This window comes from Vicugna pacos, chromosome X (genome assembly GCF_048564905.1).
Source record: "Vicugna pacos chromosome X, VicPac4, whole genome shotgun sequence".
Taxonomy (NCBI): domain Eukaryota; kingdom Metazoa; phylum Chordata; class Mammalia; order Artiodactyla; family Camelidae; genus Vicugna; species Vicugna pacos.
In genome coordinates this window covers 39503624-39522304 of record NC_133023.1, presented here as the reverse complement: position 1 = coordinate 39522304, position 18681 = coordinate 39503624, and the positions used below count along the sequence as shown (strand labels likewise).

The 18681-nt window shown below is 42.7% G+C and overlaps 1 protein-coding gene and 2 non-coding genes across 3 annotated transcripts; 1 reads left to right on the top strand and 2 right to left on the bottom strand.

Annotated features, from left to right (window-relative positions):
* Window positions 1-6098: 6098 nt before the first annotated feature.
* LOC116277759 (small nucleolar RNA SNORA40) lies at window positions 6099-6227 on the bottom strand. The gene has a single exon (XR_004187228.1). It is a non-coding gene; the product is annotated as a small nucleolar RNA SNORA40 (small nucleolar RNA).
* A 1736-nt stretch (window positions 6228-7963) lies between these two features.
* Window positions 7964-8032, bottom strand: TRNAT-AGU (transfer RNA threonine (anticodon AGU)). The gene has a single exon. It is a non-coding gene; the product is annotated as a tRNA-Thr (tRNA).
* Window positions 8033-13285: 5253 nt separating this feature from the next.
* PCSK1N (proprotein convertase subtilisin/kexin type 1 inhibitor) lies at window positions 13286-18059 on the top strand. The gene is made up of 3 exons (XM_072955792.1): window positions 13286-13490; window positions 16879-17351; window positions 17704-18059. The coding sequence occupies exons 1-3, from the start codon at window positions 13377-13379 to the stop codon at window positions 17894-17896; spliced, it is 780 nt and encodes a 259-aa protein (XP_072811893.1). The 5' UTR covers window positions 13286-13376; the 3' UTR covers window positions 17897-18059.
* Window positions 18060-18681: the final 622 nt, after the last annotated feature.

Below are 18681 nucleotides of genomic sequence, written 5' to 3'. Positions count from 1 at the left end.
ATAAAATGATCTTTCTCTTTAAGATAAATAAAACAAGCAAGCTCTTCATGTGGATTTCTGCCCTTCTGTTCTAAGGCATCTCTTGAATTAACAATCTTCTTTTAAATTGAAGTATAGTAAGTTACAACATGTCAATTTCTGGTGTGCAGCATAATATTTCAGTCATACATATACACGCATATACTCACTTTCATATCCTTTTTCATTATAGGTTACAAGATATTGAATATAGTTCCCTGTGCTATACAGAAGAAATTTGTTTTTTTTATCTATTTTTGTATATAGTGGTTAATATTTGCAAATCTTGAACTCCCAATTTATCCCTTCCCACCCCTTCCTCCTGGTAACCATAAGATTGTTTCAAATTACCAATCTTGCTCTTGGCAAAATTTCCCAAAGTGGTTACTGCAATCCCAAAATTTCCCTGGTGAAATTTTGCCAGTTAGAGAGATAAACATATGTGTTGACATTGCAATGAGAAAACATGAAGGAAGCAAGTGCTTGGCCTGGAAAAGTCAGTTTTATTTTAGTTTATTTATTATCTTTAAAATTTAGGTATAGTTGATTTACAATGTTGTGTTAGTTTCAGGTGTACAGCAAAGTGATTTTGTTGTATATATATATATTCTTTTTCAGATTCTTTTCCATTATAGGTTATTACAAGATATTGAATATAGTTCCCGGTGCTATATAGTACATCCTTTTTGCTTATCTAGTTTATGTATAGTAGTTTGTATCTGTTAATACCATCTAATTTCTTCCCCCCACCCCCTTTCCCCTTTGGTCACCATAAGTTTGTTTTCTATGCCTGTGAGTCTGTTTCTGTTTTGTAAATAAGTTCATTTGTATTATTTTTTATTTTTTATATTCCACATGTAAGTGATATCATATAGTATTTGACTTTCTTGAGGCACAATTTTCGACTAAGATCCCCTGAGAATTGCAATGTTCCATGAGGGTGGTGCTTGTGTGACTTGGTGTCTCCAAATTTCAGCCAAAGGCCAATTGTCACCAATCATGGGCCAAGAATAAAAACCTTCCTGATTCTGGGTAGATGAAACTTAAACAAAACAATTCTCAGGGATACAAAGACAAGACTGAGGAAGAAGTTCACATAAGATATATTTTTTTCCAATTTTTTTAGTGATGAAATACACATAACATAAAATTTACCATCTTAACCATTTTTAAGTGTCCAGTTCAGTCGTATAAAAGACATTCATAATGTTTAACTATCACCACCATTTATCTTCCTAACTCTTTTCATCTTGTGAAACTGAAATTCTGTACTCATTAAACAATAATTCCCCATTTTCCCCTCTCCCCAGCTCCTGGAACCCACCATTTTACTTTCTGTTTCGAAGAAATTGACTCCTCTAAGTACCTCATATAAATAGAACCTTACAGTAGTTGTCTTTTTGTGACAGGCTTATTTCACTTTGCATAACATCCTCAAGGGTCATCCATATGGTAGCACGTGTCAGAATTCCCTTCCTTTTTAAAGCCAAATAATATTCCATTGTATGTAAATGCCACATTTTGCTTATCCCCTCATACACCCTTGGACACTTTGGTTGCTTCCACGTTTCTGCTCTTGTGAATAATGTTGCTAATGAGCATAGGTGTACAAATATCTCTTCCAGACCTTGCTTCCACATCAGATTTTCTGATATTGATCCAAAGCATGTTTGTCCGAAGGATGGATGCTGATCTGAGAAGAACTTTTGACCCCTTGAGCCCCCAGGACCAGCTGGAGAATAGATGTATTACAGAACATGCTCATTCTGTCCCTATAGCTGTTTCCTTTTGTTGTAAAACAACACTCAGATATGTGACTAAATATAAGACTCATACTATACAAGCGCACAGAACGTAGGAACAGGTGGTAGAAAGATAGAAAAAGCATTGAGGGCTTGACCTGAATGTCAAGGAAGCCTCCATTCTTGTAAATGCCTGTCAGTTATAAAACAATGGGGAGGGGGTGGGTATAGCTCAGTGGCAGATCATCTGCTTAGCATGCGTGAGGTCCTGGGTTCAATCCCCAATACCTCCAAAAAAACCAAACAAACAGACAAACCCATCAGGAACACCGTAGTCAAACCAAGTTGGGTTTACTGACTTGCTGCAAATGAGGGAGACCACACACTATGGGGAGCCATAGAGTATCTGAAAAAGGGATGCTAGAAGTAAGTTATTGGATTTGAGCTCATGTTATGTGGTTTTGTCATTTTCAGTGTACAGGTCGTGAACTTATTTTGTTAAACTTATTTCTAAGAGTGTTTATTCTTTTTGAGGCTATTGCAAATGGAATTGTTTTCTTAATTTCATTTTTGGATTGTTCCTTGCCGGTATATGGAAATACAATTGAATTTGGCGATACTGATCTTGTATCCTGAAGCCTTGCTGGTCTCATTAGCTCTAATGGTTTTGTTGTGGATTCCTTAAGATTATCCATGTGCAAGATCATGTCATTTGCAAATAGAAAGAATTTCAGTTCTGCCTTTCCAATATGAATGCCTTTTATTTCCCTTTCTTGCCCAGTTGCCCTGGCTAGCACAATGTTAAATAGACATGGTCAAATGGTCAAGGGAACAGCCTTGTCTTGTTCCTGGTCCTTGGGGGAAAAGCTTTCAGTCTTTCACCATTAAGTATGATGTTAAGTTCTTTGATACATCCTCTGCTGGGTCTTAGGATGTGTGAAGGGATTGGTAACCCCTTCTCCACCCAGGATGGAAGGGCTCCAACAATCTTCAGAGAAGGTAAGCTTGGTTCTAGTTACCTTTTCTTTTCTTTTTTAAAGAAAACGATTTAATTTTTAAATTTATTTTTGGCTGATTTTTATTTTAGGGTTTTTTTTGGGGGGGTGGTAATTAGATTTATTTATGTATTTATTTATTATTATTATTTTTTATTGAGTTGTAGTCAGTTTACAATGTTGTGTCAATTACCAGTGTAGAGCACAATTTTTGCAGTTATACATGAACATACATATATTACTTGTCATATTCTTTTTCACCATGTGCTACCACAAGATCTTGTATACATTTCCCTGTGCTATACATTAATTAATTAATTAATTAATTAATTAATTAATTTATTATTTTTAATGGCAATACTGGGATTTGAACCCAGGACCTTGTGCATGCTAAGCATGCGCTCTACCACTGAACTATATGCTCCCTACTTGGCTGATTTTTGCACAAGGAAGTTTCAACTTCTCAGCCTTTTCCCCTGCCCAGGACTGCAGACCCTGAGTGGCCTAGATTGATCTGCAATCCCTCTCATTACCACATCCCTCCTTCCCCCAACCCTCTTCCTCCAGGGTCTGTCCATTTGTTACTGGCTGTGCTGGGGATTGGCGCCCAGGTGGCATGAGATTCCACTTGTGTAGAACTTTATTGGGTAAAGATTAGTTTCTTTTTTTTTTTTGGTGGGGGTGGGAGATGAAGATTAGTTTCTTGTGGGAAAAAATGTATGATGTTAGCTGTGGGGTATTTGTCCTTTATCAGGTTGAGGAAGTTCTCTTTTACTTCTAGTTTGTTGCTGATATGTTGATTCATGAATAAAAAAAAATGAAGGGGTGTTGAATTTTGTCATGTGCTTTTCCTGCTTCTATTGAGATGCTCATGTGGTTCTTGTACTTTATTCTATTGTTATGGTCTATTACATTAATTGATTTCAGATATTAAGCAACCTTACATTTCTGGAATAAATCCCACTAGGCCATGGGGTATAATCCTTTTTCTATGTTGTTGGATTTTGTTTGCTAGGATTTTGAAGAGGATTTTTGAGTCAATACTCATAAGGGATATTGGTTTGTGCTTTTCTAGTGTTGTTTTTGGTTTTGTTTTTGGCCTCATAGAATGAGTTGAAAAATGTTCTCTCCTCTTCAATTTTTGGGAAGAGTTTGTGAAGAATTGCTATTAATTCTTCTTTATATGCTTGGTAGACTTCCCCAATGAAACCATCTCAATCTGAGCATCTCTGTGGGAAGTTTTAAAATTATTAATTAATAATTAATTTAAATTATTTTGAATTAACTTCGATAGTATACAGAAAATTTGCTCCAATATAGCTCGGTTCCTTCTCTCCTCCTTTGCCCTATTATCGTCACACAAATGACATCTTTATACAATTGTAAGTCCACCAAAAGTTTTATAATTATTGCTTTATGCAGTTCTCTTCTAAATCAGATAACAGAAGAAAAGAATTACAAAATACATATTTATACAGTCTTTTGTATTTCCCCCTGTAGTTACCCTAGCCAGTGTTTTAACTTTTTCATGTGGATTTTTTGTCTTGTTTTTTGGTGGGGAGGTAGTTAGGTTTATTTATTTATTTAGTGGAGGTACTGGGGGTTGAACCCTTGTGCATGCCAAGCACACACTCTACCACTGAGCTATACCCTTCCTCTCTTCACGTGGATTTGAGTTATCATCTGGTGTCCTTTCAATTCCACTTGAAGTACTTTCTTTAGTATTTCTTGTGGGTCAAGTCTGTTTAGTGATGTTTTTGTTTACTAAACAAAATGTCTTTACTTCTCCCTCACTTAAAAATTTTAAAAATTGCTTGTGGTAAAATACACATAACATAAATTTTCTCCTTCTTTTTTTTTTTTTCTCTTCGAAGTTGCTGAGTATTTATTTAGTCCCGAGAGCAGTGTGGAATCAGACTGGAGACAGGAGTGAGTGGTCCTGTGTAGGTAAAGGGGCATTGGGAGCCAATGGAACAGTAGGCTGGGGTCACTGATTGTCAAAGCAGAGGGTGGGACCCTGGAGTTGGGGGAGGCCAGGTTGCACCCCTCCCCCAGGAGTCCCTGGGGCTTCTACCTGGTGGGGGAGTTGGAAAGTTATCATGATTGACATAATAGAGGGGGAGGGGAGACAGGAGTGGGTGGGTGGGGGTGTTAGAGTTCAAAGAAAGCTTAAAAGAGGGCATGGGTGTGGCTTTGGCCAGGAGTCCGGGGTCAGGGGCTTGAGGTGAAGGATCAGGGTGCTGGCTGTGACCTCACTTGGTCAGGGGGCTGCAGGGAATGCCATTGGGTAATGGGCCACCAGGGGTTGGCCAGTGTGTGTGCCCAGTGCCAGAGGCCAGCCCCACTGGCTGCCACTCCTATGGCCACCCTCCCAATGGCCACATTCTTGCCCAGCTTTTTGTAGTTCAGCAGAGTCAGCTCCACCTGGACCTTCTGGACATGGTCACAAGGCACCTCAAAGCTGAAGGTCTCAGTGTAATAGGAGTTCAGAATCTTCTTCTCCTCCTCCACCTCCTCCTCCTCCTTCTTCACTTTTTCTACAAAAAGTGTAAAGGTTTTTTTTTTTAACTGTGTAACATAGGCAGAATTATTTAAGTCAATAAATTTTTTAAGAATTTCACATGTTCTGATTCCTTCCACTGCCCATCACCTTGGTTCCTCCAATGTTTGAGTCATAATCTTCTAGATAGGCCTTTCAAAAAAGAATTTTTGCTCAATCAACAGTTGTCATGTCAGTCAGACCATAATTCTTTTAGTTGGGCTTCCTTGATCCCCAGTGGAACATGGACACACTTCAAAAACTCAGCACCTGTAATCTTTGGGATCCAGTTTCCTCAAGCAGTTTACTTTAGGGCTATATTTGGGGTCAGAAAAGATGGATCTGCCTGGTTCTGAATTTTAAACACCCTCTAAACATGCATTAGCGGGGAGTGTATAGCTCAGTGGTAGAGTGCATGCCTAGCATGCATGAGGTACTGGGTTCGATCCCCAGTGCCTCCATCAAAAATAAATAAATAAATAAAACTGATTACCTCCTTCCACCAGAAAATAAAAATAAATAAAAAATAAACATGCATTGAGTTCAAATAGTATTTACTCCTAAGCTTATCACACCCTGGAAGAGTACTGATCGTTGGGATATGCCAATACCTTTTTCAAAGTCCAGATACTGTATTCAAGATAAAAGCCATCTTTGTGTCATGTGAACATTAAAATTAGAGTATTAGATCAACATAGCTGATGATTTCTCATATCTTATGCTTTTAAATTACCAATTCTATAGTCCTAGGAGAGCAATCTTTATGTTTATCAGCACCCCATCACTTGAATCTGTTTTAGGTATCACATTCCTTCTTATATGTATCAAAACTCATACTGAACAATGAATTCTGGAGTTGCAAAAGGGGATTTATTTTTGCACCTGTCTACAAGTCTTTGTCCACAGATTAAACAAAAAGCAAACACAAGTGCTACAGAGTGTTCTGCTTGATGATCATTTTCTTCTTCTGCACATTTTCCTGCCCTGCAGCAGGTGGACCTTGACATATGGATCTGACATCCCTCCTACATCCATCTTCTTCAGGTTTTTAGCCTCCAGGATGTTTTTTATTGAAGTAAGTCAGAGATAAATTGGGAGTTCCAGATTTGCAGGTACTAACTACTACATATAAAATAGATAAACAACAAGGTCCTACTGTAGAGCACATGGAACTATATTCAATATTTTGTAGTAACCTATAATGGAAAAGATTATGAAAAGGAATATATGTATGTATATGTATGACTGAAACATTATGCTGTACACCAGAAATTGACACATTGTACAGTGACTATATTTCAATAAAAAATTAATAAACAAACAAAATTTTCTTTCAGATCACTAATTCTGTCTTCAGTGATGCCCAGTCTATGTATTCAGCCCTGTGTCTGCTGACTGCTCTTTTCATAGCAGCCTCTTTGTTTTGTTTTGTTTTGTTTTTTAAGATTCTCCTTTTTTAGAGCAGCTTTAGGTTCACAGCAAAATTGAGAGGAAGATACAGAGACTTTCCAATATCCCTTGCCCCCGCACATGGCCTATTCTTATTTTATGAGTGTATTATCATCAACGTTTAAGAAGTTTTCATACCCCTTTGATTATTTTTGTTTCCTCTCATTTTTTTCCTGTTCCATTTGTTCCTAGTCCTTCTGTTTTGTGTCACTGGTTATTCTTAACTCAATACTTTTCCCATACTTACTGAACCCCTACTGTATTCCAGGCATGGGGATGCAATGGTAAAGAAATCGAAGACTGTCCCTGTGAAACTCACCTTGTAGCTGGGGAGACAGTACATAGAGCAATAAAGGGGAGTGATTAAGTGCTATAGTGAAAAATAAAGCAGACTATAGAGACAGAGAACTTTATGTAGAAACATCAAGGAAGTCATCTATGAAGGGGTGATTGCTGAACAGAGACCAGAATGAAACACGGGAACAAACCACATACATACAAAGTGAACAGCAGGTGCAAAGACCCTGAGGTTGCAAACGTGTTCGACTCGGATATAGAACAGAAAGGAGGCGAGTGCAGGTGCAGAGTGAGTGAGGGGACAGCAGTGGGGTGGGAGGTCAGAGAGGTAAGAAGGTCTAGGTCTCACAGGGCCTTGTGGGCCAGAGGCTTTATGCAGGACCGTGGACTTTATTTTTTATTCTGATGGGAGCCAGGGAGGAGTTCTGAGTATATAAGGGACATTACTTGAGTTAGGATAGGATCCCTCTGGCTGCAATGAGGAAAAGAGACGGTAAGGGGGGCAAGGAAGGAAGCAGGGAGACTAGTTAGGGACCTTCTGACACGGTCCAGATGGCTGCTGGCGGTGGAGGCGGTGAGAAGAGGTTGGGTTATGGATCTGCTTTAAAGGTGGAGCCAACAGTATTTCCTCAGAGACTAGCTGTGGGGATGAGAAGAAGAAAGAAGTCAAGGATGCTTTTGTGGTTTTTGACCTGAGATGCTGGGTGAATGATGGGGGAGACTGAGAGAGGAGTAGAGTTTTTGTTTTTGTTTTTGTGGTGGAAGGGCAGGCCTTGGGGGCAGTCAATCAATAGTTCCATTTTGGGGGGAGTTAACATTGAGATGCCTATTTTTTTGAGGTTTGATTTTTTGAGGGAGTTAATTAGGTCTGTCTCTCTGTCTGTCTATCTATCTACCTATCTGTCTGTCTATCATTTATTTAATGGAGCTACTGGGGATTGAACCCAGGACCTCGTGCATACTAAGCACGTGCTCTACCACTGAGCTATACCCTCTCCCTGAGATGCCTATTAAACACCCAAGTGGAAATGTTGAAGAGGCAGTCGGATTTTGAATCTGCAGAGGCCCGGGCTAGAGATGCGAATTTGGGACTAACAGTAAATAGATGCTATTTAAAGGAATAAGAGTGACAGCTCTGGAGGAGCTCATACTGGCAGTTAAGTGCTCCCGCCTGAAGCAACACAGGCCGCTTCCACTCAGTCGTGGGGAAGTACAATCCCACCATGTTCCATGGTCCTGGAAGGGAGAAAGAAATGAAAATCTGATAATCGTAGTAAACAGCAGGAATGAGCACCACAGAGAGCCAGTGGACTTGCTTTGACTTCCACAAAAGTCCATCTCCATTCCTTGTATGTAGGTGGTGGTTCACTGAGCTCTTTTTTTCCCCATATGGCTTGATTCCATCTGCAATATCTCTCCTGGAGAATGCCTCAGAGTATCTGGTCCCTTGATGACTTTTCTTGAAAAGCACCACTGACGATTTTCTTCTCAGCGTATTTTTTGGGGTTGCTTTAGGGGGATTTGGGGAAGGAAGGGAGGCAGATGTGTGTGTTCATTAAACCATTTTGCTACACTCTCCCAGAAGGCTTCAAAATACAGCAAATCATGGTGGTGGGGGGGTCGTATAGCTCAGTGGTAGAGCAGGTGCTTAGCATGCACGAGGTCCTGGGTTCAATCCCCAGTACCTCCATTTAAAGATAAGTAAATAAATCTAGAAATATACAAGATTGATTTTAAAAAATACAGCAAATCAGAACAAGTCGCTGCTGTGCTTCGGGCTCACTGGCCGTACTTCACTTCTAAGGATGCCCCATGCTGCTTCTTACCTTAGATCCTTTGCTTGTGCAGCTTCCTCTGCCTGAAATGCTTTTCCCTTATACCCAACTCCCTGGGTAACTCTTCCTGGACCTTTAGTTCTCAGCATAGATACCCTTTCTCAGGGGGGATTTTCCCAAGCCCCCTCCTACCATGGGATACTTGACAACTCTGTTTGTCAAGGCTTCATTTGATTGAATACCGCCAGATGACTATCCAGAATGGTGGCTCAAGCCCAGACTCTCACCAACAGTACCTGGAGGTTCATATATCCTCACATGCCTGCCAACACTTTCTGTGATTCAACTTTTTAATTTTTGCTAATATGAAGGATGTAAGGGAATATTGCCCTTTTTAAAACATTTGCACTTCTTTAATCATTAGTAAAATTGAGCATGTTTTCATATGTCTGATAACCTCATGGGTTTCCTTCTCCTTGTGTGATTTGTCTGTTCCTATCCTTTGTCCATTTTTCTTTGGGGTGCCTATCTTTTTCTTGCCAATTTCTCAAAGTCACTTTTATATTCTGGATATTTAACCTCTTGTGAGTTCAGAGGTAGCAAATATATGTTCGCTGTTATATCTGTTAACTTTGTGTGTAGGGTCTTTCATTAAACAGAAATTGTAAACTTTTGTAGGAGGGGAGGTAATTAGGTTTATTTATTTATTTAACGGGGGTAGTGGGGGTTTAACCCAGGACCCCATGCCTGCTAAGCACGTGCTCTACCACTGAGCTATACCCTCCCTCCTTGTAAATGTTGATTATATATTTCAGTTAGCATTCTTCCTTGTGATTTGTGCTTTTGAAGTTTTGTTCAAGGAGCCCCTCCCCATCACTAGGTCACACTGTATTTTTTTTCTGTTAATTTATGGTGTTTCCTTTTACATGACAATCTAACCATCTGGAGTTATTGTTTGTGTATGGTGTGAGGTAGGGCTCTTACTTATTTTCCTCCAGTTTTCCAAACACCTTTCTGGCCTTAGAACACATTCTAATACCTGGTAAGTAAAATCCACCTTCTTTATTTCTTTTTCAGAATTGATTTAGCTATTCACAGACCTTTATTCTTTTATAAAGATATTTATTTATTTATTGAGACATATAATCTACATACCATAAAGTTCATCATTTTAAAGTGTACAATTCAATGGTTTTTAGTATATTCACTAAGTTGGGCAGCCATCACCACTGTCTAACACCAGAATATTTTCATCACCTCAGAAAGAAACTCTGTACCTATTTGCAATCACCCCCCATTCCATTCCCTTCTCCCCTCAGGCCCTGGCAACCACTAATCAACTTTCTAACTCTATGGATTTACCTATTCTGAGCATTTCACATAAATGGAATTATGCAATATGTGGCTTTTTGTGTCTTGCTTTTTTTCTTTTTTTAATTGAAGTATAGTTGGTTTACAATGTTGTGTTAGCTTCTGGTGTACAGCATAGTGATTCAGTTGTATGTGTGTGTATATATACATATATATATATTCTTTTTCAGATTATTTTCCATTATAAGTTATTATAAGAAATTGAATATAGTTCCCTGTGCTAGACAGTAGGTCCTTGTTTATCAATTTCATGTATAGTAGTGTGTACATGTTAATCCCAAACTCCTAATTTATCCCTCTCTTGCCCCCCTTTCTCCTTTGGTAACCAGAGTTTGTTTTCTATATCTGTGAGTCTATTTCTAGTTTGTAAATAAGTTCATTTGTATCTTTTTTTTAGATCCCACATGTAAATGATCTCATATGATATTTGTCTTTTCTTTTTAAATATACTACAGCTTCTAATTTTTTAATAGTCATTTTACAATGTTGTGTCAAATTCCAGTGTAGAGCACAATTTTTCAGTTATACATGAACATACATATATTCATTGTCACATTTTTTTCTCTGTGAGCTACCACAAGATCTTATATATATTTCCCTGTGCTATACAGTATAATCTTGTTTATTTATTCTACATTTTAAAATCTCAGTTTGTCCCTTCCCACCCCTCTGCCCCCTTGACAACCACAAGTTTGTATTCTATGTCTATGAGTCTGTTTCTGTTTTGTATTTATGTTTTTTTTAGATTCCACGTATGAGTGATTTCATTTGGTATTTTTCTTTCTCTTTCTTGCTTACTTCACTTAGAATGACATTCTCCAGGAACATCCATGTTGCTGCAAATGGCGTTGTGTTGTCGGTTTTTGTGGCTGAATGATATCATATAATATTTGTCTTTGTTTGATTTACTTCACTTAGTGTGATCATCTCTAGGTCCACTGGCTCTTTTCACTTAGAATATTTTCAAGTTTTATTTATGTTGCATCATGTATCAGTATTTAATTTGTTTTATGAATGAGTAATATTCTGTTGTATGAATATACCTCATTTTGTCTATTCATTCATCAGTTGATAGACATTTGAGTTGTTTCTATTTTGGGGCTGCTATGAAAAGTGCTACTTTTAACTTTCATGTATAAGTTTTGTGTGGACTCTTTATATACATTTAAAAATAAGTTTTGTTGATTTTTTTAAATAGTCAGCTGAGATTTAAATTGAGATCGTATTGAAATTATATATTAATTTGGAGATCATTGAAACACTTATAACGTGAAATAGTCTCATCCAAGAGCATAAAACGTGTCTTCATTTATTCATTTATTCAGATCATCTTTTATAACTTTAAATGAAGTTTAATATTTTCTCTATAGAAGAACTTATCATCGCATTTATGCTAGTTTTCTATTGCTGTGTGACAAACTCCTTGGCTTAAAAGAACATACTTACAGCATTATATCACAGTTTCTGTGGGTCAGGAGTCAGGGTTCTTAACTGGGTTCTCTGCTTAGGATCTCACAAAGCCGAAATGAAAGTGTTGACTAAGGCTGTTGCTTGACTGGGGAAGGATCTGTTTCCAAGCTCACTCCGGCTGTCGGCAGAATCCAATTCCTTATGGTCGTAGAACTGAGGATTTCAATTTCTTGCTGGCTCTCAGCTGGAGGCCACCCTCAGCTCCTAAAGACCACCTTCTGTTCCTTGCCACGTGAGGTTTCCCAAAGTGGCCACTTGCTTCATTAAAGCCAGCAGGGGAGTAGGAGTTGCCTCACAAGTTGACCATTTCAACCTCATTTTTAACATAATTATGTATATGTAATTACATATATCTGATCACCTTTGGACATGCACACACTCAGAGGAAGGGGATTACACAAGGATGTGAACACCAAAAGGCAAAGATCATGGAAGCCATCTTAATTGTGTGTCCACTACACCATGCTTGAGTATATAATCTTCAGATCCTTAAGGGGATGTGTATGAGGATTTTCACTGTAAAGTTGTTGTTTGTAATACTGAAGAGATAGAGGCAGTTAGAATCAATAGATTAGATTCCCAGCAACATAAATCAATATTTCTTTTTTTCACTTTTAATTTATGCGATTTTACCATACTTTGCTTTAATTCCAAAATGAAAATATCTTTATTTTTTTTTCATCTGAATAATAGTAATACATATTCATTGAAACTTTGTTTTTCAGACAGCAGAGAAGAGTGTAAAGGAGAAAGTGATAAACCATTAGTTATCTTCCCTGGTCTCCAGAAATAATCACTGACATGCCCTTCCCAACATTTTCTTCCCCTATGGATACACAAATTTTACCAAAATTTTATTTCCTTCCATGTATCGTTTTAAGTGGCTTGAAATCCTTTTGGAACAATATATGAGTAAAATCAATCTATCTATGTATTTATTGAAAAACAAGTAGATATAGGCAGCAAAATAAAGACAGAGACAGGAGGAGGGTTGTAGAGATGAAAGGAGAGAAAGAATCAGGCAGGGAGAGACAGATGGGAGTGGAAGACAGAGCTGTGGGTGCGTAAGTTCGAAAAAGAAACAGAGCTATGGAGAGAGGAAGATACTGGCAGAGACAAGGAGAGGATAGAAATGAACTTTTATTGAGCTCCTACTGAATGTCATTCTTATTAAACCTTCAGAGCCACTCTGGGGGTCAGTTACTATTAATCCCTTTATGCAGCTAAAGGGCTGCGCTTAAGAATGGTGAACTGACCTATGCACAGTCACACCACCTGGATTGAACCCATCATCCTGTAAAGGCCCTGGTCCATAGACCATCCGTAACTGTTTATCCAATAAACAAAGTCATACATCTCCTCCCCGAGGAAGGAGAGGTGGGGACCAGACCCGCATTCCACTCCACTGAGTCAATTTTTTTCTCCTGTCTGCTGTGGAGACAGCAAGGTCTGTTGCCCTGGCAACTGCCCTCCGACTGCCATGGCAACCGCCATCGAAGGCTCCAGCTCTCCACCTTGCCCCTTGGGCATCTCCATGGAGACGGGCGGGATGGAGGGGCTGCAGGAGTTCCAAGGCTGCGCCTGCGTAGAGTGGAGGGAGGGGGTGAGCAGGGTTCCCTGTCGTGCGCAGCCGCAGAGCATCTCAGCTCTGCCCTCTCGCCCAGGCGCTGCGCATTTGCCAGCCAGTCCGCCCGTCCGGAGCCCGGCTCGCTGGGGCAGCATGGCGGGGTCGCCGCTGCTCCGCGGGCCGCGGGCCGGGGGCGCCGGCCTTTTGGTCCTGCTGCTGTTGGGCTGGCTTGGGCCACCTCCCGCGCTCTGCGCTCGGCCGGTAAAGGTGCGACTCGGGTTAGGCGCTGGGTGGGGGTGGGGCGGAGGATGCTACCCGCAAAGGTCGGTGCCCGGCCACTGGCCGCTCATCCTCGCTGGCCTCAGCTCCTAGGACGTGTGGAGAGATTGGCCAGGGTGGCCCGAGGACCAGCCGCCAGTCCGTGTCCAGGCCATGCCAGGCTCTTGGGTGTGCGGGTGGCAGTGTCAGGGGCTCGACCGGCAGCCGCGCCCTGCCCATCCCTCGGCACCCAGCGCTGGGCCGGGCCTCGCCCCCCCCCCCCGCCCCGGTCTGTGGCGCTGTCCATGGGACTAGGGCGCATTAAGGCAGGGAGTGTGGCTATCGGTATGTGCGCACGTGATGGGATGACAGGGGCGTGAGGGTGTGCTGTGTGTCCCTGTGTGTGTCCTTTGATGTAAGCGCTTCCAAGCGTCCATAGAAAGATGCCATTGTGGGTCCGGGTGTGCAGTGTGTGATGCTGGGCGTGCTTCTGAGTGTGACTTTTCTCAGTGACATCGTGTGTTTGTGAATCCTATGGTGATGGCGTGACTTATGGGCGTGTCTTTCTGTGTGTATCTGTCTGTGTGATTTCGTTTTTGTCTAGGAGGGAGTGGTCTTTGCATCCCCGAGCGCGCATCCCATTTTGGTTCTGTTGAACTGAGGGACTAGGATTTTGTATGTGTGTTCATGAGGCTGTTCCTCCCTGTTTCTTTGTGGAGCTGTGTCATTCTGGGGAGAGGAGCCATGATGTCTCTCTCTGCTGCATTATGTCTTTAAGGGTGGTGCGTGCTCTTGCGTCTGGATAGCTTGACGATTGTAACTGCATGAGCGGCCCTATGCGTGAACATGTGCAGGTCCTTGAGTGTGAATGTGGCAGTGTTGGGTTGCATATGTGATATCTTAAGGCCTGTCAGTCCATATGAATGTGTGTGAGGCTGTGATTGATGTGTGTGATTCCCTGGGGTTTGAGGGGTGGTTGGTGTCAAGGGCATTTGGAGCATATCCTCCTCTAATGAAGAGTTCAAGGCTGTTTGTGTCAAGGATGGGTTTTTTAAAAAAATTAAATAATATCCATATGACATAATATATTTAAACATGTATGTACAACGTAAGGCATAATGATAAAATAATCAACCCGTATGTGTACCCATAACTCAGCTTAAAAAATTGAGCATGACCAATAGACGACCCTGGGTGCCCCTCTCCATGGCAGCCCCTCTCCTCAGTCATTATCCTGTATTTTCTGTTCATTATCCCCCCCCTTTTTTTTTTTGCAGCTTATCACATATGTATCTCTAAACAATATCTTCTCTAGTTTTTCCTCACAGAAATGGAATCATACTGGGCGTCTGGCTCCTAGTAGTCACTAGGGGTCACTAGGAAGTCATCGGGGTGTCTGGTAGTCGCAGACAGTCTGCAGTGGAATTCTGCGATTTTTTCTTTTTCTTTTTTCTTTTCCGCTCTACATTGGTTGTGAGTTTCATCCACACTGAAGTATGTGGCTGTAATTCATTTCTTTTTATAGCTGCATAGTATTTTGTCTGATGAGTGTATCACCAGCATATGAGTATGTCATGGTTTACAGATGCATTCTCAGTACATCAGTCCACATTTGGGTTGTTTCCAGGCTTTTTTTTTCTTTTTTCCCTCTCGCTTCACTTTTATGAATAGTGCTGCTGCAGTTTTTCATGAATTTGTGTCCAGTAGTATATGTGCAAAAGCTACTCTGGGGTGTAACACCCCAGGAGTGGGGCTTAGGCTGTATGCATCTTCTTAGGCATTGCCAAATTGTTCTTCAAAGTTATTTTGGCACTTGAATTCCCAGCAGCAGTGTCTGAGAGCTTCTGTTTTGTTGTTTTTTTTCCTACATCTATGTCAGCATTCAACATTATCAGACTTTTAAATTTTGGCAGTCTTTGGACGTATTTTGCATAGTGTATCTTACTGGCCTAGTGTATCTAACTTGCATTTTCTTGATTTCTAATGAGGTTCATTATTTTTCATGTTTAGTACCTGTTTTGGTTCTGTTTTTGTGAAATACTTGATCATCAATTTTGCACATTTTTGTATTAGTTTGGTTTTCCCTTACTGCTATTTAGACATTCTGTATATATTGGACACTAATCTTTTTTGTTTGTTTTTTGGGGGGGAGGAGGTAGTTAGGTTTATTTATTTATTTATTATGGAGGTGCTGGGGATGGAACCAGGACCTCGTGCATGCTAAGCATGCTCTTTACCACTGAGCTATATCCTCCCCCCGGACACTAATCTTTTATTGACTATTTGTGTTATAGGTATCTTCTCTCACTCTGGTTTTACTTTTCATTCTTTTTACAGTGTCTTGGGATGAAAAGAAATTCTTAACTTGAATGTAGTCAAATTTAGTTCTCTTTTCCTTTCCATTATCTTCCAATTTGGATCACTTGTTCCTGCATGATTTATTGAAGGAGTTGGTCCTGTCCCCACTGCTCTGCAGTGTCTCCTCTGTCATAGCATATGTCAGTATGTGTGGATCTGTTTCCAAGCTCTGTTTAATCCTATTAGTTCCTTCTGCTGTATTGAATCTGCCATTTAATTTGCCCATTTAATTTTTAATTTCATTTAAAATATTTTTCTAGGTGTTCTAGAGGTTTCTTTTTCAGATCTTCATGATCGTTTTAATGGTCTTTCATCCCTTTCTCATATTTTTGATACGCTCTTTTATTTCTTTGAACTTATTGAAATTGTTTCATAACTGCCTGAACTGAAAATTAGTCATTGGGCAATTTATTTTACAGATAGACTTGCACACATACCAAATGATATATGAACAAGGTTGTTCACTCCAATATTATTTATAAGAATAGCAAAAGAAACATCTGTTGAAGACTGGTTAAGTAAACTATTGGACATCCATATCAAAGGGATTCAGTGCAGAAGGAAGGGAGAGAGAGAGAGAAAGGATGCTCTTAAGGTACTGATGTAGGTATAGATTCTAAAAAGCAAGGTGCAGAACAGTCCACTACCTTTTGGATAAAATAAGTGGACAATAGGAAACTATAAAATGCAAGCACAGGTTCCCATTGTCCACAGCATTAATATAGAAGAAACTACAGCTGTCATATCTACCATCGCCACTCCTATAAGGAAACCTGGTCTTCAGCAGCCGCTGGGCAAGTTCTGAGTCACTAGGAAATAGTTGTGGGTGGGGAATCTAGGGGTCTTTGGTGGTCCTAAGTGTGTCTGGAGATACTTCGGGCTCTCCATTGGCCTTAGGGGTGTCTGAGGATATTTGAGGGATCATATGCCTTTGGTAGCATCTGGGGATATTTGAGGTCCATGGAGCCACCCGGGTTGGGGGTCCCTGGCCTGACAGATGATGACGACTTTTCCTTCCCACCACGTCGTCTTTCCGCAGGAACCGCGCAGCCTGGGCGCAGCCTCGCCGCCCTTGGCGGAGGCCGGTGCTCCCCGGCGTTTCCGGCGGGCAGCGCCCCGGGGAGAGGCGGCAGGGGCTGTGCAGGAGCTGGCGCGGGCGCTGGCGCACCTGCTGGAGGCCGAACGGCAGGAGCGGGCGCGGGCCGAGGCGCAGGAGGCCGAGGATCAGCAGGCGCGCGTCCTGGCGCAGCTGCTGCGCGTCTGGAGCGCACCCCGCCCCAACGACCCTTCCCTGGGCCTGGAAGATGACCCCGACGCCCCCGCCGCGCAGCTCGCCCGCGCTCTGCTCCGTGCCCGCCTAGACCCCGCTGCCCTCGCAGCCCAGCTTGTTCCCGCCCCTGCCCCCGCCGGAGCGCTCAGACCCCGGCCCCCAGTCTACGACGACGGCCCCACGGGCCTGGATGTGGAGGACGCCGGCGACGACGCGCCGGACGTGGACCCCGAGCTGCTGAGGTACCCCTGCAAGAGGGGGTCGGGGGCGGGCGCCAGCATCCTGGGAGGAGGGCGAGGAGCTGCCGGGGGGCTGCTTCAGGAGGTGGAGGTGCGAACCACTGGGTCCTGCGACCCTAGGAGGGACTTTGGTTCTGGACCCAGAGTGTGGGGGCAGAGATGACTGGGCGGGAGGACGAGTGGGAGTCGGGGAAACTAGTTTCAGGAATGGGAGGCGGGGACCTTCATCTCCTGAAAGCAGTGGGACGCCTGGGTGGGAAGGAGGCTGCCAGGTTCCCAGGCTGTAAGCGGTTGCGCGCCACTTAGGTCCTAGGGCCGGGGCGTTTTCACTGAATTCTGCTATGCTCCCCTGCAGGTATTTGTTGGGGCGGATCCTCGCGGGAAGCGCGGACTCCGAGGCTGTGGCTGCCCCGCGTCGCCTCCGCCGTGCCGCGGACCAGGATCTGGGTCCTGAGGTGCCCCCTGAGGGCGTGCTGGGGGCTCTGCTGCGTGTAAAGCGCCTGGAGACCCCCGCACCCCAGGCCCCCGCGCGCCGCCTCTTGCCCTGAGCACCACCTGGATCCTGCGCACCCTCCCGCCCAGGACCGCCCGACCCCTGACACCCCGACTGCTCCTCCCGCACGTCGAGAGCGGCTTATCCCGCCAGCCACTGTTGCTGCCCTCGAACCCCAAGATCCCCACCCCCACAATAAATATGATCTGAAGCAGCTACCTGTTTGTTTGTGTGAGTGGCGGTGTCGGGGCGGGGGGTGGGGTGGTGGTGGACTGGGTGGTGCTGGCTGCCCTTAGATGAGGGAAGAGAGTCTCTGCCCTTGATCCCCCACTTTTGAGACAACTCCCCTCCCAGCCTGTGCCTCTCCTCACTGGGGAGGTATCCATATGTAGAATGGCAGTGCCCACACAGATTCTGTGCCCCGTTTCTAGGCCTCCTTTAGGAATGAAGAGCCCAAACGGCTTTGAGGCGACTTTCAGGGCTTGCTGCAGCATCTTCCGAGGGTCCATCCTCCTAAGGACCAACTAGGTGGTCAAGGGGAGGCTGTTAATGAGGCATGAGAGTAGCGCTTGGGCTTGGGCCCGCATGTCCATAGCCACATCCGAAGGCCCCCTGAGATGGGGAGGGGCTACTGACCGGAAGCGAAAAGGGAGCGGGCTGCAGGCTGCAGGCTGCTCTCCCAACCTGGTCACCTCCTGGCAAGGTAAGAGGATAAGATATATTTTATGTTTGTCAGCTTGATGTATGTTTAAGTATTTAGCTATATAATACAGGGGCCACTCTATCAGTACTCTTACCCTAGCCCTGAAGATTATCAGTTGGTGTGGTGGTAAATGGCTT